The following is a 26,337-nucleotide window of genomic DNA, read 5'->3' on the forward strand; positions in this document are numbered from 1 at the left end:
GGGGGGGGGGGGGTCAGGGAACAGACAATTTCCTCTGACTCTGACTCAATCTCCTCAACTGCAGCAGTATCACAAATCAATGCCTCACACATTAGTGTATGTTGGAATGTGAGGCTAAAATTGACAGCAAGTTTTATTCAGTAAGTGATACCACCAATATCACCATAATCATGTATTTAATGAAGTTAGCATATCGCTAACAACATGTAGGTAGCTCAACTGGTATAGCGAGTGCTTATCTCTCTCTGGATGAACACAAAAACAAAAATGTGCTAATCCAATAAGAGTGTTTTTCCTCTTGTATCACAGCAATTTGCCAACAATTACAATTTGTTAATGTCTTAACTTTATTTACTTTATTTATAATTAAATTTAACGCTGTGGAATATTCGTGAGACAATTAATTCCTGGTTGTTGTTTTTTTTTTTTTTTAAAGACAAATTAGTTCCCATGATTGTTTTTATTTTTGTTAAATACCAAGCATATTTTTTAATAAAATCTATTTTTATTATAAGGCTATAAGATTATATGAGAATTGCAAGTGTATGTGAATGAGTTATTACTGAAGAAACAATACAGTATTAGAATAAACATTAATATAAACCTGTGATTTTAATTACAGATGTCACTAGTCAGAGGTGCTGTTATAAAAAAAAAAATTAATCAACCCCTTTAGTTGAGAGAATTCAACAGTGCAGTTGTGTAATGAGTTTTTCTGTACATTTAGCTTAACACAACTATCAAAATCTTAAGTTACAATCTCAAAAAAAAAAGTTTGCAATCTCACTTTTGCATTTGGGGCAAGATATAACCACTGGACTAGCTCAATTAACCACTGGACTAGCTCAATTAACCACTGGACTAGCTCAATTTACCTACCAATATTTGTCTAACCATGCTGTTTTTTGGTTGTTGAGAGCACATCAGTTTTTATTGTAACACCGTTTTCACAACCTCCGTTCCTTACATGTTACGCAAAAACAATGGTCTGTTGGTTGTTTGCAGTGTCAGTTAAATGCTGTCTTCCTGTAAAACATGGCAGTTCTTGGCAATGTAGGGTACCTTGTGTGACTAAGTTCAGTGTTCAGATGATGTTAAGTGGTTTTATTTTTTACTACACAGGGTGTCCCAAAAGTCTCCATATATAGAGGACTATGTTTGAAGCCACCCCATTGGTTCTGCCTACATCACTGGATGTTCGTGGACGTCCAAATCTCGGTTGGTCAACAACAGTTCCAGAATTTTTGCATTTGTTAATAAGTTTAGCAACGATGCCGTGTGTGATGTGCTTGCCATGTTTCCTGTCAAAGTCCATCGCAACCTTGCGACAGCTTCCCAATCCAGCGATGAGAATGATTTCAATATGTTCTTCTTTTCTCTTAAAGACTATTTGAAAATTTCCCCTATGTATGGAGAGTTTTGGGACACTCTATAGTGTCAAGCAGTTTTATATCAAACCTTGATGCCACATGTGATATCTGTATCGGACTTGAAATGATATTGCCACTACAACCAGCGTATTTGTTGACATACATGTCAGTTTTTCACCTGACGTGCGTCATCACTCAGAGACAGCGTTAATGAAATGGGTCATGGTACAGCTCATCCTATGTCGTATCCTGAGACAAAGAATGCGTTTGTCCAGTTTAATACGCAGTGATTAAATGCAGAATTTTCTCCTCTAATCTAATAGAAGTCTCCTTTTGCACCTAAGGAGGAAAGAGAAAAACATGACAGGGGTGTGAACAAAGGAAGAAGCTGAGCAAGATATTACGAGCTCTAAAGCGGCTACTGCTTCTACATCAGAGCCAAGTGAGTAAAGAAGCTGAGCTGGTGACACCTGATGCCTGCTTGACTTGATTTCTGCGGTTTTTTAACAACCATAGATGTCAGCATGTGCTAATATTTGGACACATCACCTTCTTCCCAAGTAAGAAAGGGAGAAAATTCCTACACAATAACCCAATTAATACATCCCTCCATCTTTCTTTGTGAATAACCAGGTCTCTTCACCTAGTGTACAGCACCCTCATGACCTCTCTTTTACCACACGTTGGATACAAAATCCTTTTCTCTCCCATCCTCCCCTTAACCCCTAAAGAGTCATCTCCATGATGGAGAGAGAAGGGGAGGTACACTCCTCACGGCCCTGTAGGGAATAGAAAGTGGTTCATAAAACACACTCGGTCTTCACCAGAAGAAGCCATTGGGGGAAGGGGCATTATGGCCTCCATCTAAGATCATAATCTCTACACTGACTTAAGGTAAGACAAAGAACCTGCCACCTCAACTCACAGGAAGACGCTCATTCTCAAACTGGTTGTATGGTGTCTGAGTTGTGAGTTGTGTTGCGTCCTGACACAAAGTGGTTCTTCAGGGCATAGTAAAGATTGCAACAGGAGTGTTAGGGTGAAGAGCTGTCTGAGAGATGTTTTCACCCTGTGGACATGAACATATGCCATCGTTAGAAGAGACTACTCAACATCACCAAAACACTCTGATATACAGAAGATGTCGGCTTGAGGTTGTGCCACAGTTAATGTGCTCCATGAGTGTCAGCAGGTGCAAGACGCAGCAGACACTTACACCTTTTTAGGCCCACTAACAATTTAAGATTTCTGTATGCCATCCAAATGTAGACATATGGAGGAGCTGTAAACTGAGTGCACAGAATAGTATCCGTGGATCTGCATGTGAACACTGCATGCTTATTAGCGGTCTCAGTGCTGAGCACTTCATTGTGAGACATTAATTAACGTAATTATCATGACTAGAACTGATCATGATATGATATACCTCAGTATATCTGCAATATATTAGTCTTTATTGGAATATTTGCCTTCTTCTCATTTGGCATGTTATCCTATTAATCTAAAAAAAATTTTAAAAAATAAATAAATGTCTTTTACATTTATTTTTGTTTTATTTTTCTGCTGTCTTCTGCTTACTAGTGATATCATTCAGAAGCAATAATGTTATCAGCATTTAGTCTACTACCATTTTTTGGAGGCTTAAAGACAAGTAGTTGTTTTAAAGTGGGGTAATCTGGGCATTACCGATAATCTAATTTAAGATGGGTGCACACTATGCAATTTTAATAGTCCTTTGCGACTGTTGCTTGTCAGACTGTACGAACATGTAGGATCTCAGTTATCATTAATGTCAGACTGTACGACAGTCAAGACGCAAAAAAACGTACGCATGCAAGAAGACAGAGGAGGAGAAGCCACTCAACAGGACTGTGCCTCAAATCTTCTGGGAGAATTTAATCAGAGGAAAAAAATTTATTCGCAACAGCCGTTAATCGGCAGTTATGGAACGCGTCAAAATATCGATCAAAGACTACAGATTTTGGCCTAGGATTATAGGAATCTTTTAGGATTCTCAAAATCTGTCGCAGATGACCAAATCGTGGTCAAAATCATACCGTGCGAACCCGGCTTTAGTCATGAGCTACACATGGGCTGGGAGATACGACAAAAATATCATATCACGATACTTGTGGATACTTCTACAATACACAATGCAATTTAGCTAACAAACCGTCTGCAGAACAGTAGTAAAATAAACAAAAATAAAACATTAAACTGAGTTTGATGCTACTTTTCTTTAATGGCTATAAAGACAAAGAAGATTGCTTTTAAAAAATTACGTCATATCAATGTCATCTATTTAGTAGCATTTAATTTGTAATTATTAAAAATGTAAAAAAAAAAAAAAAAAAAAAAAAAAAAAAACATCACCATACCAACGATATCTCAGGAAAGTGTATCGTATAAACATTTATCACGATATTGATATTATATCGATATAATGACCAGCCCTATTAAACACTTGCGTAACTAGAGCTTCATTTAAACACAGTTTCAACCGAAGAAAGTGTTCTACAAAAATGTGTGTTGCACAAAAACGTTTATTGACTTCCCCAACAACTGACCTCAGACTTCTATAATATGTGAGTTTCATGTAAACAAGTTTCCTGTTCTTTTCTTAGTATGAGGACATGTGACAAAATGACTGTTTGTAGAGATTGCATACAAGGTACAGATATGGTAGGTGGAGATTAGGAGTATTCCTTTAATGCGGAACAAAAACTAATAAACAAACAACTGAGTCAAAATGTACTGAGGTGGTCTGTCTTTTGAAGTACTGACTATACCGATCGTGCAATTTATCACAATATCATTTACATTTATAACTGTAAATAAATGTAATTATCCTTAAAAAAAACAAAATGGGAAAAAAAAAAACCCCCACTTACTCTGGCTCTTACATCTCTACTCTGTGCACTTTGCTTTTCTAGAACTCAATTAAAAGATCTTGTATAGTAGCACTACTTGTATTGTTCTCTGCTTGATATACCGCTTTGTTTGTATTTCCTCATTTGTAAGTCGCTTTGGATAAAAGCATCTGCTAAATGAATAAATGTAAATGTAAATAAATGTAAAAAAAAAACAAAAAAAAACAATATCAAGATCATATCATCACATATAAATATAGCCTTATTGATAAGTGATAATGGTTAATTAACTGTGGTTTGAAGGAGTTAAATCACCTGATCCACTTGAACACAAGTAAATGCAAACCGAAACAAAGCCAATTCGAAACACCACATGATCAACAACCACAACAACAAGAACCTGTCAGAGGGTCTGGTGCTGCAAATGAGCAGCAGATGTGCCAGTTAATGTGGCTGTTCCTCCTCAGCATCTTTATGTGTGTGCATGTGTGAGTGTGTGAGTGTGTGTGTGTGTGTGATGGGCGGCATTGCACAATGCACAGAGGAGGATTAACGTTTCTCCTGCAGAGCAGAAAAACATGCGAGCAGGAGACAAAGGGAGAGACGGAGTAAGAGATGGGGTGGGGCAATGAGAGGGGCTTGTCTGCAGGAAGGGAGGTGAGGTGGCAGAGAGAGAGAGAGAGAGTGAGAGAGAGAGAGTGGGAGAGAGGAAGGAGGGTCTGGAGCTCTCATTGTCTCTTAAAGCCTGTATGAGGACTGTTGTTTTTATGTCCATCATGTCCTAATGCTCTCATGCGGAGATGTTCACTTGGTGAACCCAGTGTGAGGCATGAATGAGAGTGAGCAGGTGAATGTGATAATGAGCTGAGGCTGTTGGTTTACACAGCGAAACAAGAATCTGCATGCTTGCATGCGGATGTGTTTAAGCTTTATTTAATAAATAAACAAACAAATAAATAAATAAATAAATACATGAGCCAAAAGGCTTCCTGATGTTAAGGTTAGGGTTCGGTTTAGGTATGGGCATAGAATTAATTAGATGCAGTTAAAACTTTGGCAATGGAAGGTCCTCACAAGAATAGTGTGTGTGTGTGTGTGTGTGAGAGTAGGGGAATGAGATGGAAACGTACATAAAAGTGACACTGACATGCCAACACAGCTGTCAGGCACACAGTGTGCAGGAGGAAAAAGAAAAAGAAGTGAAATAAATTAAAAACAAACAGCACAGAATGGGTAAGTCGGGTGAGCGAGTGGCGCCGTGTTTCCCGTCCAACCAAACTGCGAGCTACAGCCAAAGCCAGAACCCTTCTCTTTTCACCGCTCCTTTACTTTCACACACAGCACTCTGGCTTGGCAGATAACACACTGCATTTCTTCCCAATAGAGCAAAGTTCAGTGTGTGCACAAGAGCATGCACACACACACACACACACACACACACACACACACACACACACACACACAGCTGCTGCTCATGTGACAACTCCACTGTTCACTTCACCCAGCTAAAGGCAGCTCGGTGAATATTCCACCACACAAGGTGGCTTGAACGTTCTCTAAAGGCGAAAAAGGGGGGAGAGGGTGGCAGCTGTCTTTGCTACAGAAAGAGCCTGCAGATAAAAACGCTCCACATTCAGACTTTTCACTGTCTCATGCTGGATCAGCAAAACTGTAATAACAAAACACTGGGAGAGAAGGAATAAAAAGAGCATTCATTCACACCTGACTATGCTTTAGCCGTCCCTTTCAGTATCTCAGTAGTCTGAATGAGAGAGGACAAGGCGTAAATACACAATAGAGTGAGTTTAAAAAATGTGTGCCCCACATAACTACACTCGTAGATAGATAATAACCACCCTAAAGCGACAGGAGAAAGTAGGCTCTTGTGTGTGTATGTGTGTGTGTGTGTGTCAACAGTTTCTAAATTTGAATTTTTTAAAATTGGTGTCAGAGACTACTAAGACTGAACTCTTTTGTATTATTTGTTCTTTTTCTCTTCACGTTATGGCTATAAAATACCTGCTCAGATCAAAAGTCCACGTCCCTGTAGCAGTACACATGATTTAGACCATAAACATCCAAATAATAAGGATAAATAAGGTTTTCTACTTGCCTGTCAATTCTGGTTATTAGTATTAGCATTCAGAGGTTTGTGTGCATGTTTTGAGGGCGTGACTTTGGTGTGAATACTAAATGTGGGGTTTTTTAATTTTTTTTATTTTGTTTTTCAAAAAGTAACCTCAGCTAACTTGTGCCCAAATCACTGACTATACCTTTAACACCTTCTGTTCACAATGAATATTTACAGTGTACAGAACACCTAAAATAGGCACATACAGGGTTCCTGAACTGTTTTCATGAAAACATTCCAGAACTTTCCAAAGCTACTTCAAGATATTATAAATGTAAGGAATGTATGTAAGTTATAAAACACTTGAGAGCATGCACTAATAGAAAAATAATCAACAACAGTGTGTTACAGTCCCAAAGTTAATTCTCTTCCAATAACAGAAGGTTTCATTCATTATATGTACCACAGCACTTAGCAAAAGATTACAATTTATAGTTACAGCTAATGTTCCACAGTTAGTTCCTGTCATGATGTTATATCAACTATACATATTTGCTCCATTAATTTTTTTTAAAATTTTTTTATTTTTTTAAATGCATCTTGTTACAGAAAACCAATAAAACACAACATGGTGGAAAACTGTTACAAAGTGCAGACACTGGAGACTCCTACCAAACATGCTAAATAAACATCTCCGTATAGAAATTAGACCATCATTAAGGCCTTGATTAGTCTTTACATTATGCTGCGCATCCTCCACACAAGTCCCTGTGAATGAGTTGTTACTATAGAAACAATGATGTATCAGACCATGTGAATGTAATATATACCGTTCATTTGCTTTCGCTGCCAGAACTATTGCCAGAACTGTTATTATAGAAAATTTATCAACACTATCTGAGCAATCAGATTCAGCAGCGCTGTGACATTAAAGAGAACATCTAAAGATAATTGATTTACATTGCCTGTGGTTTCAGTATATACTACTTTGACAGGATGGGAATTAATTATATAATTAATAATATATATTAAAAAAATTCTAGGCAGCGTTTGTACAAGCATGGAGGAGAAAGTAGCTTTGCTTTGCAGCACTAAGTGATTTACCCATTTACCGTGACACAGGGCTAAAATACTGCATGGTGACTATGGTGATGTTTACAGTGAAACAGCTGAGTGGTCCAATGCTTTCGGTCTTACAATGAGGTGTACATTTCTTTTTACAAAACTGCATCTGGAAAAATAACCTGTCTGCGGAATAGCTTTCAGCCAGTGAACGGAGTACACCAACTACGTTGTCCGCTATATATGGAGACTTTTGGGACACCCTGTACAGTAGATCTGCACAAGATCCCTGCTTTACTATGGCAATAAATATAACCTCTTCGTTATATTTATATTGATTGATAGAGATTACTGGCTATACATTTCCAAATTGAGCTACAGGACCATGCATCCATAATATTTTATGTACAAAATGTTGAGGGTGAAATTAATTGTATTCAGTAATAATTATCTGTAATTTTTGTGCCTGTAAAAAAAAACAACTGTTTAACTAGGAATGTGAGACTGTACATGATGTTTTCCCCGAACAAAAAGTACAAACCATTTAAACAAAGGTTTTGTGCGTCATAGGACTGAAATCAATACGTATTGTGCATACGGCCTACACTAGAAACATCATGCATCATCCCACCTTTTAATTGGGTGCATATCTGTTTATTTCTGTCTGCTCGTATTGACCTTTACTGCCTTCATACATATTCATGTTGTTGCAGAGTGACTAAACCTACTCCGTACTAAAGTTTTAAAAACACTGAATCTTCTTCATAAACCTCCCCTCCATCCACTGCCAGTAAAAGTGTGTGAAGTGTGAGTTTTATTACTGTTTAATTACACTCATAAACACAAACAAAACATGACTTTACATAATTAACTCAATTAAATTACACCAAAGTGCTAAAACCTGTCTATTTATTATATTATTTCCTGGCTATTCTTGGAAATTAATTGGACTCTAAATGTGTCCTTTGTTAATTCAGGTGCACTTTGAGGGTAAACATGTAAGCATATACAGTGGGGGAAATAAGCATTGGACGCATCAACTTTTTTTTCAGTAAATATATTTCCAATGAGGTTCATCACATGAAATTTTCACCAGACATCAGTATTAACTCAAGAAATCCACAAATATAAAGATTTCACAACATTAAAGTCCATAAATAAAGGTATGTGTAATAAAGTGGAATGACAGGAAAAAAGTATATACGCTAAGTTGAATATGCTAAGCAGTTTTAAAAGGTAAGGTAAGGCAAGGAACCAGATGAAATCCATAAATAATGGAAGGAGTTATGAATAACAGTTATGGAAGGAGTCTCCAGTGTCAGCCACAGCTGACACTCAGGAGTCCTCAGGAGAAAGGAGGTTGCACATTCCAGTTTCTCAGTAACATGATAGGGTTTTTTTTCCTCCTTATTAATGTCAAGAGAGAGTAAAATAGAGGATGGATGAAACGTCTGTTTATAGCTGCTATAACGTATGTGATAACAGGAACTACTTTTTTTCCTAGACATCCTACAACATTAAACATGGATGAACAGATGGATGAAAAATATATACATATTTTTTATTGTAATCGTTAGAAAACTGCTATGATACAAGAGAAATAAAACATTTCAGGACATGCTGTCATAGGAAAATAATCACCTGTCAAATGGTAACAGCCAGACCCTGACATGATAAAGATATTTCATCATTTCAAAATTGATTAAACACATGAAACCTGTTTGTTGGGTTGTGCAGCAGCTGAGAACTATAGGACACACTAAGTGTAGAAGTGTAGTAAAGTGACATTTCATAGTTGCTGAGGAATGTCGTCGGTTTTTTCAATGACACTGAACCCTTGAGTACAATGGGAAATATAGTGAGATTGAAGCACAGAGGCTTCTGTGCTACATTTAAAGCATATGGCATCCCAGCAGGCTTTCCTCCAACATCTGGTGCATCAGCCCTCTGTTGTATATGTTTCATTTGCAATACATTCTCAGCAGACTGTGGAGTTTTATGTCTTTCAGGAAGGTAACCTTGACCTTCTGAAAGGTGTTCCTCTGGCGCTCAGTCCATGAAAATAGTAAAAATAGTTATGGAGTAGGATTAACCCAGCACAGGCGGATCAATCTCGCCCATTATATGTAGTGCATATTGAGTGCATGTTACCATTGGGTCTATATGTACAATAGACAACAGTATTGATCTCTTACATGCTGGTTCAATCTAATAAGTGTTCAAATAAACCAATACGGCCAATGACCGTTAACCTTCTACTCCAAATCACTAATACAGCAAATGCAGCACTAATGAGGATGTAGTGGACTTTATACACCTTCATCCCCTTTTCACTTTGAAATATGTCTAACAAAGAATGAGGTTTATTACAGAACAACTTTCATCTTCAATATACTGCCCAGTTTTCCCCCTTCCATATGAAAATGACTGCATTTCTGCCAAGAAGAGCCCAAGAACTCAGAGAACAGCTGCTTGTGGATTTGAGTCCTGGATAAAGTTTCTGTCATGTCAAAACACAAAAGTGTTAAATTCCAGCTCAACACTGTGGGCTGCTCACTCTTTTCTCCTCCAGGCGAAGTTTTCACTATGATAATGGTATCATAAAGAGTAACCTTCAGTGGCAGAGTTCTATGTAGAACCAATTAAGGTTTTCCAAGATCCTTTCCCAAGGACAAAGCAACAAAACACTTAGCTTTAACCCTCATTTTTAGAGGGTTGCACCAAGGAGACAGAAGTTCACCCAGATAAACAACCAAAGTATCTTCAAGGGCTCTAGAAGCCCAGATTACTATCTGTGTGGAGGTTTTTTACATGTTCTCCCTGTAACTCCCTGGGTTTCCTCAGTTTTCCAGTTTCTACAGGAAATTACTTGTCACAGCGAGTCAGTTAGTGTCAGTATCAAATGAGTATGGGATATCAAACGTGGGATAAAAAAAAAGGAAAAGGGATATGAAAAAGGGATTTGTGCAGATTGGTTTAGTCCTAGCACCCTGCCTGGGTATGTGCTGTCCTGAGACCCATTTTATTCTTCATTCTCATCATGCTCAACCGTGATAATGAGAAAAAATATGAGTCGCCAGACAATTATAGCAACCACCTGCAGAGAACTTAATCAGTAAATCACCGTTTTAATTAATAGCGTTTCAAAGTGACCGCGATCAATGAATCATGTCATACAAGACTCACTGCCAAAACTGTAATGATAATAATAAATGATACAAAACATTACAAAGGTTTTGCTTTAACAGGAAAACACACACATTTCACCATTTTGGCCTGCTTGTTACCAAACAAGAGTGCATTATGAATAATATACATATACAGAAGACACTATTTTGCATGTAGTGATCATTTTTCATTTAACTGAACATAAAACACAACACTTATGTACTTTACCAGTAGGGCCAGAAAGTTTTTTGATCAAAGAATGCAAAAAGCCATTTTGGAGTGTTAGTATCTAGTTTCTCAGGGTGACAGCTATAATAAAACATCTGCACATCTCCTCCACAAACTGTGAGTGATAAAACTCGAGACAGTCATAAATTAACCCGGGCCGAGTGACTTTCTAGAAGTTTATTTTCCTACAAACCCAGATGTTTGTGACACAGTTTCTGATACGACTGCATTATTGGATCACATTAATGAATTTATTTACCGAAAACTATCATCAGGATACTGTGGCAGATGTTGATATAAAGCGAGCTTCCAGTGAAAACAGCGTGGAGACGAAATGATTCAACCGACACCAATTACAATTTGTTTGAGAAGCTCTTTCACACCATTCATCTTTTTATGATACCATGAAGTATTTTGTTCCTGGTGAGCACTCGAATACAATTGCGTGCTGTGAGTAGGAAAATCACAATAAAAACCGTAGTGTGCAGTTACGCTTAAATGATCAGATCACTGCAGGAATTTGGGGCTGGAATGTTTATAGGGGAGGTGGAGGAAAAACATGATCTTTCCGATTGTGCCAGAAATAAAAATCAGTGAGTACTCCAGCTCAGCATGTAAAATAAATCCCACCCAAATGCTCATATGGTGATCTGAATAACAATGTACATTTACTAAATAAAATGAATTCCCTTACTTTTACTTGTTCAGGAATACAGTGAGGATACATGTGTCACAGAAGCATGAATCCATATTTCAAACCTAAACCACAACATATAAGTATTTGTAGTAACAGGATTACACCATCCCTCATTAGTAAGACTGTTGTTTCATTTCTCATCTGCTGTTATCAGCAAACAGGCGAATTCTATTTCTTTTTTCAGAAAAGCACATTTTAACAAGTAAGGAATAAAACCCAAGTGATGCATGCGGTAATAGTAAAAGAATCAAGAATAGGGTGGTGTGATGCGTGCGGCCTGACATGAAGCCCAGTTACTGACTATCCTGTATCAAAAAAAACTTAAGGTTTCAGATAAAATGCTGACACTGGATACTCCTTCCAAATGTGCTACATAAACATCTCCTGAGAGAAAATTAAACAATTACAGTAGTCTAGGTAGAGCGTCTGCCATACAAATCCCTGTGTAAGTTATGACTGCAGAAACGATCATGCATTAGAACACATTACAGCGTGTTAATATAAACCTGTGATTTGTCTTGCAGCCGGAACTGCAGTCAGAGCGGCTGTTATAGAAAATGAATCAACACCTTTTTACCAATGTAAAAAATGTAATAATATTTCCCAGAAGGCCTTTTCTGATCTGTAGATCTGTGATTTGTTCCGAAACAGGGACTTAAATTGTTACATGTTGTATTTTTCCTTGGCTCGGTTTGCTTCCACGAGGCAACATTTCAAAGTGTACCAAAATGTGTTTATACAAGTCATATGTGAGTAAACGGACCTCTCATTTGTCATAGTGCGCCTGTTTACGTTCTGGGGTTCCGCCCAATAGCGGTCATCCATCAAGGTGGATAGACAGCAGCTCTGCGAGATTATTTCTTTTTAGCTGTGTTTTTAAAAAAATAATTTATCTAATTTATATGTTACACAGAGGAATTAAACCCCGTCTCATTGAGATCCTCGCTTAACACCTTGCAAACCTCAGTGTATTTATGCGTTTTTGAAAGTTGTTCAGAAATATGCTTATATTATAAGATCAGACCACATTTCAATGAGGCATTTTGCCTTGTCTTTGGTCCAAGTTAAACCATGATTCATGTTAGCAAATCAAACACTTTTTTTATGTGACGCAGTTCCAATGAAGCATTGCTAAACAGGTTGGTTCGTTGGTCCGTTGAGTCGGATTGCTTTCGCACCACAAGCAATCCGCTCCAGAGTTCGTTTGCAATTGCTTTGGTGTGGATCTGAGTGTGATTGCAGTGTTCATATATGTCTAAACGAACCAAACCAAGGGAGAAAATGCACCAGTTTCCGAAACAAATGCTCCAAACGAACCAGGTGTGAAAACGCCCTTAGTATGTTGAGTTGTCTTAGCCATTGAGCCAAAAAATACACATCATATCATCATATGAGGTCTGAGTGGCTCAGCACACAGATTCTAAAGAGTTCCCAAGCTTTTCTCACGACTATATATGTAGACTTGGACTTATATCTTGTTACCCAGCCTTATTAACTTTGCTGGTCATCTGCTAACCGTGTATTCAGTTACACAGGATATCTGTGCATCACATTAGGAGAGTACAAATGTAGCCGAAGGGCAGTACCCAGTACCTGATCTGTGTTATAAACCTTATTAGAGACTTAATATCTATATGTGGCTTACTGACTGTAAGAAATCATGTATGTTTGTGTATGTTATATGACAATCGATCTACAATTTCTTATGCCTTAAGATTATTTATTACGATACTTTAAATCAACTTTTTACCAAACAACGCGGCAGCTTTAACGTATTTGGTGATGTACTGTATGCAGTGGTGGCTCGTCCATATCAGCTGTAAAACAAACATCAGCCCCTCCAGGATTTCACGATTTTGCGATCGCAGAAATGAATGCAAAATCAAGCAGAAGCTGCAATAATCAGAGGATCAAAGTTACCACAGATTTTCAGTAGATTTAGGCCAAGACGCATCATTTGACGTCATCACAACGTGTATTCAGTCTGTTCACGTGCGTCAAACATAAGTACAGCTAAAAGGTCTCATTTACCAACAAACATTACTGAGAATGACCGTGCAAAACAATTTAGTGCAACAGCAATTTCACCAATTCAAGTTTTCTGCAAAAAAAGCAAAAAAAAAAAGGCTGCAAATTGCATCGCAAATTTTGAAAAAGCTGCAGTAAATTCAAGCATTTTTGGCCGCAACAATCACAAAAAAACTTCACGAAATCCTGAACAGACAAAAATATTATTATTCCTAAAGTCCTCATTTACAACTCCATACATTTAAAATTCTGTTGAAATATTAATTAGCTCTTTCGACTGACCAATTAAAATGTTTTTTTTTTTTAAGTTTCTATTTGACAGATATAAGCTGAGGTTCCATTGACTTGCTTGCCTTTTCTAGATGTTGCACAATCGTGGGGCAGCATGCTAACTGCCCCATTTAAATCCAAAGAATTATTATTACACCTAGTGTTTAAAAATGAGAACTGCAACAAGCGCTAATAGAGGTCCAGGAATCTAATTTTTAAAAGTAACCTGTGTTTTATAACGTCATGTTTTATAACAAATAATCAAAATGACTATTTTGGCAAAGTAACTACAGACATTGTGTCTATAATGTACAGAACCATTTCTATTGTAAGATATACTGTTAACGCTAAATTCTTTAAGCTATTGTCACATCTTTTCAGAAATCGTGTTGGTGACCCCGGTTAATGATATTAGCGCCATTGTACATTAATAATATCCTGCTCCACCACAATCTACAGTCACGAGCCGTAGCTAGCTGTATATAAATAGTTATGAAACTTACAAAATAGTTTCAAATCAAGTTCCCCCTTTAGAATCTTTCTAACCCCATGACAATATCAAAATCTCCAAATGCTTCACAAACACTGCACCTCACTAAGATTACACGACTGTCTGAAGATAGAAATGAAACGGCATTGTTAACAGTGAGGGGGAAAATGAACCCGAAAGTATACTTCAGTTAAAAGTTTTGTCACCGTGTCAAAATATTATTCAATTAAAAGTGAACAGCTATATTTGAGTGAACGTGTCTGCATTTAACATGGCTTAAGTATTTAAGAGAAAAGTACCTGATTTCTTTTTGTTCACAAAATAATCTCATATTTGCAAATTCTTAACAAGTCATACAACTCAATATATATGAATTGTAAATTATGCTGGTTAAAGATAGTGTTATATATATATATATATATATATATATATATATATATATATATATATATATATATATATATACACACACACACACACACACACATACACACACAAACAAAATCAGATAAACTTAAACCATATTATCCTTGCTCTTGTGATTTTTTCATGAAATCAGAGTTTACAGTAGTTTACAGTGGTTGCTTGTTGCTTTTTTTCCCATTAATTGTAACTGAAACATAGAAGTGCATCAGTCTCTGTTACAGCTGCACGATATGGACAAAAATATACAATAAATGAATATTACAATGACGATACGAGGTGTGATAAAGAGACTAAAATAGTGTAACGTGTCGTGTATTTTTGCAACCGTTTTATATTTATTCAACAATGGCTAACAATAACGCCAATATTTCTCCCATTTAGTCTAAAAACTTTACTATTACAGAAAGTGCAAAAGATCATCAACACAGTGCCATCAGCACATATTTAGGAAGGAAAATTTTTTTATTTATGCCTCACCAATGCAAATTATGTAAATCCCAAATGACTTCCTATTCAGTGCTTGTGGAGTCCACTGTAAGTATGTTTCTGTATTGAAGGTAAAAGTCTACTCTTACACGTACAATTTATTTTAAAAAACCTACTTAATTTAATGTAACGGGGCCACTATTGTTTGACATGTTACACGAAACCTGGGACTGAGATGGTCATCTTGTTTAAAATCAAAGTCTACATCATGATAAATAATATAAATAGTATATATTATAAATTAAAATAATAGTGTAAATTGAAGTTTAAAAAAAATTGAAGTAACTATGTACAAACACAAATACTTTTCACTGCACGTTTAGTAGTTCATTTGTAGTTCATATAAATAACTGTGTTGTCATAGCGCAGGTGTCGACACTCAGTTTCTCAGCCCACTGCCACTATATTAAACACACAATGCGTCCATTTACTTTCTGCGATTGTGCTGTCTATTTTTAGCTCAACTTGCTTGTTGCACCAATCTGATACAGGTTTAAAACTATTTCGAATCAAGGTGCGATTCAGGGAGGTTAGTTGAGAAAAAAGGGACTGCATCCAATCTGATAAGAGTCCCGAGAGCCCTTACTATGAGTGAGCTGGACTGTGTTGCGACATCTCCAGGGTGCAGAAAAAGAGGTGCTTTTCAGATGCTAATCACATGTTTCCTAAAGTTATGCTCCAAGCCCTGTCCCTCTTGCAGGGGAATTATTTTCTTTGGCACACACACTGAGCTGCTCTTCTAAAAAAGCACACTGCTCGGCCTGAGCTTTCCTTTTTCCTGACCGTTTTACCCTCGCTCTTAACTCTATACGCCCCACTACCGAGTCAGCAAAGAGAAAAACAGAAAAGAAAAAGGAAAAACCCTAGCCATAATGCTGTTATTGTCTGAGCTGGCATGAACTGTGGTATTTTAGTTGAATTATTTCCCTGATTTTACCCTGGTGCTGAAAAACAGCAGGATCAGCAAAGGGGATTTTGGGGGAAGTCCATCTGATATGCACCCTACAGATACTGATTGGGAACTGAGCCAAGCAATTACTCTTGCTGTTGTTTTTTTCATGACACTGTAATTGAGTTAGAGCTTGTACTCTAAATTGCAGTGAAAACAAAACAAATAATTTATTCATTAATTATTATACTCAGATATATAAATAGTATAATTCCCCTCAAGTGATAACATGATACTTATATTTATTAACCAATTACAATTACTTAAAAACTTTCCATCTTCGGTTTTTGAACTACTATCTTCTCAGTATTTTTTTTTATTAATTGACTTTAGTTTGCTATTAAGCTTTATAGGTTAAAAAGGAGAAACAAAACTTGCTATAAAAAGATTCAGAAGGTTTTGGTTTAAGTCTATCCGTGATTGTACCACAGTGCCGAGAAACAGCGGGAACAGCAGAGGGGTTGGGGGGGTAGATCCTGATTTGGAAGTGCCAAGTAATTACTGGTTGTTCTGGAGACACAATCAACATTTTAGGTTAACCTTATTAAAAAGTACAGCTATTTACAAAAAAAAAAAAAAAAAAAAAAAAAAAGTTTATATAGAAATAAAAAAGGGATACCTTTTTTTTTTAACATTCCAAAATAAATTTGTGGACATATTTTGCAACAACGTTCAATTCAATTTCAATTCAGTTTATTTATAACCAAGTCATCAATCCAAAACTTCATCAGCAGGAAAGAAGTTAAGTTTTGCTATGTGCCAGTTGGTCTCTAGACCTGGTTTAAAGAAGGTAGTGTAAGACTGACTTATGTAGAGTTCTAATAGAAATGCCATAAAGAACGGATAGAAATCGGACACAAAATCTGTTTGGTTTTATTTCTGAAATAATTCAGTTGAACGAAAGAAGGAAAATGTACCTCCATTTGCAATTTATCTGCAAACAAAAGAATTCTTGTGAGTTAAAAATTAAATGTGGGTGTATTTCGCAATAAGACAACAATTCTAAATGTTTTGGAGTCTCTTAGTTTCTATACCAAAGTGTAAGACTGACTTTGGCAGTGTTATAGCCGAAATGTTATAAAGAATGGGAATAAATCTGGCTTAGAACTGATATGCCAGGGATATTGTTAACATGTATGTTTTTGAATGGAAAGAGGGAAAATGTACCTCCATTTATTTGTTAAAAGAAAAAAGAAAGGAAAAGAAAAGAAAAAAAAAAGAATTCCACACATTTAAGAGTGAAATGTGGGCATGTCCTGCTATAAAACATCAATCCAAAACATGAGGAAAATTCAATAGAAAAACAGAAACAAAAGAAACCTGTGAACATATATCATTTAGATTGTTTGCAATTAATATCTTAACATTTTTCTTACTTGTGATAGTGAAGGGAATGTGATTTCGGTCGTTTTCATTTTGTCTTAACGGTGTGAAAACTTTTGCCCTCCATTGTACAGTAAATAACACACTCAGTGAGTCAGAATAAGAAGTAAACGGAATTACTTTTTTTTTTTAAGCACAGCTGAAAGACTTTCTGGGAAAGGCCTTGAACTTGGCAACAGCCTGCTGCTGTTTTTACTGTTCGACAATAATCAGGGTCCTGCGTACGCCCCTCGAAATCATACTTCACTTCCTCTGCTTGCAATTAGTCCTCTGAAGGCTATTCGTCAAAATTTCAGAGCTGCAGAGCCACAAGTACGATCACCAGCTTGTTACAATTGGCTATTTCCTGCTATGGCTAAAAAACATAAACATGAAAAGAACAGTCAGAGTCCATATGTGCTGCAGAGGAAGGACACGGGGATCTGCATATCCTGAATGCCTCAGGCTCTCCAATACAAAGTAACACAGCCGGAACAATAAACTCTTAATGCGACTGTTTTCCTATTCTCACATGCATCAATTTAATACAACCTTTTGATCAAACTTTCTGCAGGGGAGGCAGCCAAATGGAAAAAAAAGAATATGTGAGTCAGCTGTCACAATTTCAGAATGCTTATGCTGGTCGTGTGGATCACTAGATCATCAGAAAAAAGGCGATTGATTTCTTATCGCAAGAGCAGTCCGAGTGCACACAAATTTGATGAGCCAAGCCACTCTGCTCAATGGTAGGGACCGAAAAAAGCTGACGAGGGAGTGAACGGTGCACCTCCGACTCATCCCGCTCCTGCAGAACCGCCTCCACACGTTCTTCTCCATTTCACTGTAATTGAACACACTTCCAGTAGCTGTACGCTGCAGCCCGCTGAGGTTCAAGCACTTGCATCTAGGTTACTGTTGATGGGTAAGCAATCACATGTTCAGGGGTGTGTGTGTATGTGTGTGACAGTCTTTTTAATCACAGCCTGCGAGGGCAAAGTGCACTTCAATTTCTCCTGATCGCACCCACTCCTCTCGATGTTCTAATCTCAGTTCCATCTCAATTCCTTCCACTACTGAAAAATTACTCCTGAGATCAGACGACATGGAACAGTCTTCAAGCGTCTCAAACCAGTCATTAATTCTAGTAATTTCACCCAAAAAAAACAATAGAATCTCAAGAGTCCAGGACCACATATTTATCAATATCCATGTGAGAAGCACTAAGTGTTCTGTTCTCTAGAACTTAGATCTCTACACACACATGAGAGAGGTTTAAAAAGAGAAACAAGACATAAACAGGAGAGGCACAGTATTCATTACTCAATCTGTGTTTGCTCGATGTTTTCTGCCAGCAGAAAACCACAATAACCCATGTGGGAAATTGGGATATAGTGCTGTAAACCGTCCAAAACCGTGTCTGAAACACTACAACAGCTTCTGTATACATATTTTTAAAGATTTCTGCTGTCCGGCAAAAGCCAAATCATCTCTGGTAAATTCTGAATATGGCAGAATGAATGAGCTGAAATGGTTCTGAGAATCAGGGGACACACACACACATCCACAAAATGCACTTCAAAATTGCTCTGGGAAAGATCATCAACTTAATGACATGTTATTATGGACTGCTAGCCAAACGAAACATGGGAGTGAACAGCAGGAATGATGCGGCCTGACCTGCCAGACACAAAGTCTGAAAATGGGCCACTTGGCTTAAAAATAGTTAACACTATGAGATTGATAACTGCTCTGTTGTAGATGCTAGTTCAGAGGAGCATTAAAGTTGTCCAGTACATTAAATAGATCGACTTGTCTAACTATTAAGTAAGGAGTAAAATACAAAATAATTCAGTGGTTAGCATGTTTGCCTCACACCTCCGGGGTTGGGGGTTCGAATCCCGCTTCCACCCTGTGTGCACAGAGTTTGCATGTTCTCCCCATGCTTCGGAGGTTTCCTCCGAGTACTCCAGTTTCCTCCACCAGACCAAATACATACACTGTAGGCTGATTGGAATTTCCAAATTATGTGTCGTGTGTGAATCCATGTGTGGAGGACACCTTCCAGGGTGTCCCCCACCTTGTACCCCGCGTTTCCAAGATAGGCTGCAGGCTGCCCCGTGACCCTGTGTAGGATAAGCGGTATGCAAAATTTATGGATGGCTGGATGGATTCCTTCGTGTTACACAAGTTGGGTTTTGAATGTTTAGACCGAGGTGCTGTTTATAACACAGGGTTGTCTGCTGGGAATTTGTATTTAGAATATCCTCTATAACATTATTTCCTCTAGATTATAATATTTTGTTATTATAAACCAAGTACAGAGGCTACTGTGTCTCAGCACATAGAGCATCCTAAAAATAATCGCATAGAGTAACATGTCATTCAAAGGTCTCTTGAGATGTGGGTAGATGTAGATGTGGGTATTTATAAAAATGTATGCAATAAGGATTCGTGATGATTTTCAGTCACAAATATAGAGATTATCTTTCTGCTGGAAACCGAACCAATATGCATAATATACTGTATGTATAACAAATATAATGTTTACCGTATAGTCTAAGATTTTAAAGACTGTGATTCTTTGATATTCTGTGAGTCCCATGCAGTAACAGTAATTCCTACGAGAGAGCTCTTTAAATCCATAAATCCCCATAAGATGTGGCTTTGCTGTATGTGTAAAACATGTCTTTATATTGGACAAATTATATGAGTAATAATGACTAAATATTGTCTCTTATTTCTAATATTTCAATCCACCTAATACACTCTAGGAAGATGAAAGCTGAAAAAAAGCACAACACCACCTACACACACACTCACTCACACGCACACACACACACACACATGCACACACACACACACACACACACGCACACACACACACACACTCACACCAGCTTGTCACTGACAGTTTTTTATTTCTGCCAGTGTGTGTCGCTGCTTATGTACTGCAGTCCTACCTGGCATGTGGTACGTCAATGCTGGACGAGACGACTTTGCGTTTCTGCTCGAGCAGCGACACAGACCGCGTGTTGTCCTTCTCCATGTCTAGCGTCCGGCCTGCTCGTCTGTGCTCCGGCGCCCGCAGCTCCTCCACCCCGTTTGTATTCTCGCTTTTCTGTGTGCCACCGTTCTGACCCTGTGCTGGCACGTCACGCTGCCCGCCGTTGCACAAACTCTGCCAAGAGCAAACACATAAACACAGCCCACTGATTGCAGGAAAAACATTCTTCTACAACTGGTTTTCCCCCCATATATGTTCAAAAACCAGAACCGGTTGATTTCCCACCGACGAATGGAACGGTCAGCACGATGACAGTAAAAGCGAGAATCTGCACAACAACTAATCAACTAATTGTTGATAATAAATATGATTTAAATATGACTAAATACAACTAACATTGTAAGGATGTTACTGATTCGGTAGAAAACTCTATGAAGTCAGACAATCAGATCATCAGAAAGTTTTTCTGTTTGGCAGTAAAAATGCTTGATTGTGCATGTATGTTAAATTATTATTATTATTTATTTTTAGATATTACAGATGTATGCAGGCTGAGAAATAAAACAGTAAAATGAGGCTTCTGAGAACACAAACATCAACACAACACCAGTGTTTGTCTGAGTGTTTGGTGTTGTGTAATACTTTATACTAGAGGTCAATCTGTATCTGCATTCAGATATGAACTGGAAGTGGGTGTGGCCTAACCTAAAATATGATTTTTGTTGTTGTTGTTTGTTTGATTTTATTTTTTAGATGAATCCAACCACTATATCCTGGAACCACTGGAAAAAAACAATTTGCACAAATTATAATAACAAATAGCAATTTGAAGACTATAATTACATTCAACTCTATTCAACCTCAGTTACACGAGTTCATAAATGGTCTCGAATAAGCACCCTGTGGAAATTTCTGGCAAGATTTACTTCAGGGTTGTTTATTTTTTGTGTGAATCTACTACAAAGCTGGGACAAAGTTACAGTGCTGCTGCAAGTGAAAATAGGGTCCTTTCATTGACATTTCTTTATAATAAGATTTTCAATTAATAAAGATGAAGAACGATGAAGCAGAGAGACTCTACGCTGTGCACAATGCATGCTCTGTGTAGGCAATATGAAGCAGTAGCTCTACAAATAAATTCACAAGCAATTTTGTGAATTGTGGGCCAGTTTGTATAGACATGTTATCATCTTGAAGTTCAGTAAGGCAGTGGGAAAAAAAAAACAAGGATCCACATTATCTGTTTATTCCTAATAACCTTTTTGTATAAGATTACACACAGTCAATCAGGAAGGTACAGTTGTGCCAGTTCCACCTCTGAGCACCGTCACCTGTTACCAAAAACCATGCAAAAAACCTGGACGCTTTGGTACTGGACTGGTGGCCAATGAAAAAGCATATTTTCAGTTCTCTGGTAACAAAATGTCTGGTACTTTGAGCAGTGGAAAAAGGCACATAAACATTCTCACCTATGACTGGTGCCAAGGATCAGAAGAGTCTTATTTACATCAATGGTGGCATGCAATACCACCTGCAGTCTGTTTGCAAATATGAAACCGACACAAACACACAACAACGATTTTCCTGTTCGTATTTAATAACTGCATCCATATTCAGACTGGCACCACAATCTGGATCAAGATGTTTCCGTTCAGTTTGTATGGTGAGGAGAAGGAGTGTGTAGTCTTATCTACAAAGACTGGACACCCTGGTGTAGAGGATATGTGCAGATCTCTGTACATCTCACACAGGAAAATTCAAGCCGTTTGCACTAGCACTTCCTCTATTGCACAGAAATCCCTGGTGGCCATGTTTATACGCAGACGAACTGGCCTGCTCTCCTCCATTCATGCTGTATTCGTATGCTATATATATATATATATATATATATATATATATATATATATATATATATATATATATATATATATATATATATATATCACTACAATTCATCTTGACTACAACATGCTGAAGAGATGCTCAATACAAACAACACAACATACTGATTATCATCTGCCACTAGCTAGGTATTCAATTACTCTGTGCATATAATGTAAGCATTAAGTGCATGTGTATACGGATATCTGACACCTCTATATTCAAAATTTCTGTCCACATGAACAGCATTTTCAAGAATAACCCCATCCACGTGAAAAGACAAAAAACAATTAGCACACCAGCCCAGTAGGTGGTGATAATGCAAAGGAGTAAGAAAAAAACTAAGAGACATTTAATCATCAAATAAGAAATTACGGACCATAAACTAACAACCAGACGTTAGAAACAAAGCACTAGTATTCATAACATAATGCATATATGCAACGGGTGTGACATCGGGGTTTTCAAGAAAACATACATTTTTCCTGTCCACAGGAAATCAGTGAAAATGGAGGGGGGGTTTTTTTCATCTTTGAGGGTGTTTTCAAAATGCTTCATTATCAGTGACCCCAAAACAATGTTTTTGCGTTCATGGGAGGCCAAAATGCAGAAAAAAAAAATTATAAAAAAAAAAGAAAGCTGAGCACATGAAAGATTTTGCAGCTGACTTGTAAAATGAACCTGACTTTTTGTAATTGTTCTGTGCAACGTTTTCTTTTATTTGGATTCAGTATGACTTTTCCATCTCTAACCATTAAAGGTGACAAAAACCAAACACCACATTAATCCAGACAGATCTGAAAGCTGCATTTTCATTTTAAAATGCTCTTAGTCTACACCGGCGATTTCAACCTTTACTAAAAATGCCAGATTAAAACATCTAAAGACGCTCACATCCCCATACTGCGCCTGTGTAAGAAGCTTCGGTCTGCGTCGTGTCCATCAGCCCTTTATTTAACAACGAATGTGAAGGTTGTACAAAGGTGCATGAATCTTTAACAAAGTTATCAAACTGGATAGCAGGCACAACAAGTGCAGTGCAACATCGTCCACCGTCTTGTCTATTTTTAGAGAGAGATCGACCGATATTGATTTTTTTTTTACAACCGATACCGATTATTTGCATGTCTATGTCCCCAATAACGATATGCAGAACTAATATTTATTCATTGTTTTACTTCCGTTTTTAACACAATCATAGCAACATTGTTGTTGAACTAAGAACTGAACAAACCGGTTTAATTACAACAATTTTGTCAATTTCAACTTCCTCCTTGCATACAAAACAAAAACAACTCTTATTTATACACCAATACATAGAGGGGTCTGAAGAGTGCAAAAAATAAGTGCTGTGTTAATAAAGTGTCTTTTTTTTTTAATAAAAGCTTCAATGAGGTAAACAAACAGAAAATTTAAAAATATAATTCTAATAAATCTAAGAAAAGACATTTCTCAAAATGTCCACACGATGGCACCATTTATCGGTAGAGCCGATATTACAAAACCAATATCCGATTATGGAAAAATGCTTAAATATCAGGAAAAATATCGGTAAAACCGATTATCGGTCGATCTCTATTTATTTTGACTTGAATGGGACTGCGTCACGTGACTAAAAATACAGCATCAATTTTGAATATCTGCATTTTCTCGGTTCACACTACAACGTGAAAGCTGTTTTCAAATGTACCCACTCGGGAAAGCCTTTTCGAAAAGCTCCGTTTTCGCTGGACAAAAACACCATCTCGGTGTGGCTGGAAAGCCAAAACGTAGAGAGAGAGAGAAAAAAAGGTGTGTTTTCAAATTTATCCGGATTAACATAGACATAGCCTAAGTCAACTCCACACAATTAACAACAACCGAAATCATCACACAGAAACAAAGCAACTAATCACATGAAACTGCAACAAACTGCTTTATTAATGTACAACAGTTTCCCATCAGATGGCACATTATTTTCTATAATTAAACTAAGCAAGTTCCTCATTAAGGTTGGGTCAAATGCATGCATGGCAAAAATGTCACATCAAAACATTTTACAAACGGCAGATGCGCGAGCCATGATAACATCTAACAGCTATAATAACAGCATAACAAATGAATGCAGCTTTATTATGAAAAACAATTCTGAAATGTTTATATTCAATATTTACAAAAATGGAGGTATTCAAAAAAGAAAATGCGGGAAAATGAAACAACTGGTACAAACATAGATTTTAACATTTAATCAGTGAGTAATAGTGAAGTTATTATATCTCTGGCCAAACCAACAACATTTAAAAAGAGTATGATTTAAAGAATACAACACTTTGAGATATGCCATTATTGGAAAAAATAATCAACAACGGCATAGTGTTACAGTCAAGTTTAACAGTGGAGTTACTGGTACCACCCTCAAGTTCACTATTTTCCTATTTTAGAACATCCCAGAGTGTTTCATTCCTCTTATACCACAGCAATTTGTCAATGCTGACAATTTTTATACATTTATAATTACATTTAATGTTGTGCAACATCCCTGAAACAAGTTAGTTCCTGTTTTTCTGTATCACTTTCATAAGTGTTATAAACAGCCATTCCCTTAGCAGCCTCTCACTAGAAACCTGCTTACTATCACAATCAGCTTTACTTCCCCCTGTTCATCATGCACTGTTATTTCTATTCAAAGTTAAAAACAGGTGAATTACTCTACTGCACAAAGTTAGAAGAATTATGTTGCCAGAAACAGACATTATATTGTACATTCATATGTTTCACATTTGAATAAATTATCCTTCACCCTTCACAGATTTGGCAAAATGATACTTAATAATGTCATGACCTTTCGTATGCCGCCCTGCCTCTTAGTCTTGTATGCCCTGAACAGTATTCCAAAGTATTGTTTCAATTCACATTTCATTTCAGTACATTGTATTTAGTACATTACATATCTATTATCTTACTCTGATGGACATGTGTGCTTTTAGCAGCTATTCTCAGGGTGACATGCTCTGTGAAACAAACATGCCTATGGGTTATAATTAGTTTATTTTTAAATTAAGCAATTCATAAGCCAGTGTGCACGGACACATCGCGTTCCTCCAAAGTCTTTGGGGGTTTCAATCAAATTAAACATATCATAATTCTATAAAATTAATTGGATTGGAGAGCAGCACGAGGGTTCCATTATTTGATTGGATTAAACACAAGGAAAACATCCCCCACTCTGTGCCTTGTATCTGTGCTTACTGTATAGGAGCTCACATGCTGCACAGCTACTGTATTACACTTCACTAGGGGGAAAAACAGATTTACCCCAGTCAGTGATCACCATGTTCCCTGCTCATGCTCTGCTAAAACAAAGAACCACTTGAAACTTGCAGCTAGACGTCTATTTCTCCTCCTGAGTCGAGCCGTGTCCTGGGTTACGATCTATAGTTAATCAGCCTTTAAAAGCACTTCAAGGACTGTAGCAAACACCAAGAGCACCTCTACTGCATGTCTCAGAACGATCAGTCATCAATCATGAGCGAATCTATGCAGGACACCGTGATACAGGGACGGCACCCAGCTTTGTATCACACAGTGCCACAGAAAGCGTCACTGCACTCGAACCATTAAATAACATTAGAGAAATGGATAGAAGAAAACATTCTTTGTCCAGTCTTTGTCCTCAGAGCTCATGCTTATAAAGCCCCTCCCTAAAACAAGTCAACAAGTGGCATTCCCTCAAGCTGAATAGGGCACCATTAGGAATCCTGGCACTGTGCCAAGGACCACAGAGTCAACACTTGTCCCATCTGAGAAACTTTATTTCGCCAAGTGCTCAGCGGTGATCTGCCCCACCTGAGCTTCATATCCTCCAAACACAAACTCCTTGTTTGCACGAACTTTTTTGGCCCTCTGAATGAGACGTAACGGAGATAGTCGCACTTGAATGCAAGGCCTGAGCAACTATCTTACTACTTAACACTAAATCGCTGGTTTGCTCAGGGT

General features: G+C 37.4%; 1 protein-coding gene across 2 annotated transcripts in view; it reads right to left on the reverse strand.

Annotated features, from left to right (window-relative positions):
- Positions 1–26,337, reverse strand: part of znf704 (zinc finger protein 704) — a 63,575-nt gene that overhangs the window by 35,487 nt on the left and 1,751 nt on the right. For both annotated transcript variants that reach the window (XM_017454308.3, XM_017454307.3), the window contains exon 2: positions 20,438–20,655. In XM_017454308.3, the coding sequence (XP_017309797.1) occupies positions 20,438–20,655 (218 nt within the window). The remainder of the gene's footprint in view (positions 1–20,437; positions 20,656–26,337) is intronic.

The sequence above is a fragment of the Ictalurus punctatus genome, chromosome 24 (assembly GCF_001660625.3).
Source record: "Ictalurus punctatus breed USDA103 chromosome 24, Coco_2.0, whole genome shotgun sequence".
Classification (NCBI taxonomy): domain Eukaryota; kingdom Metazoa; phylum Chordata; class Actinopteri; order Siluriformes; family Ictaluridae; genus Ictalurus; species Ictalurus punctatus.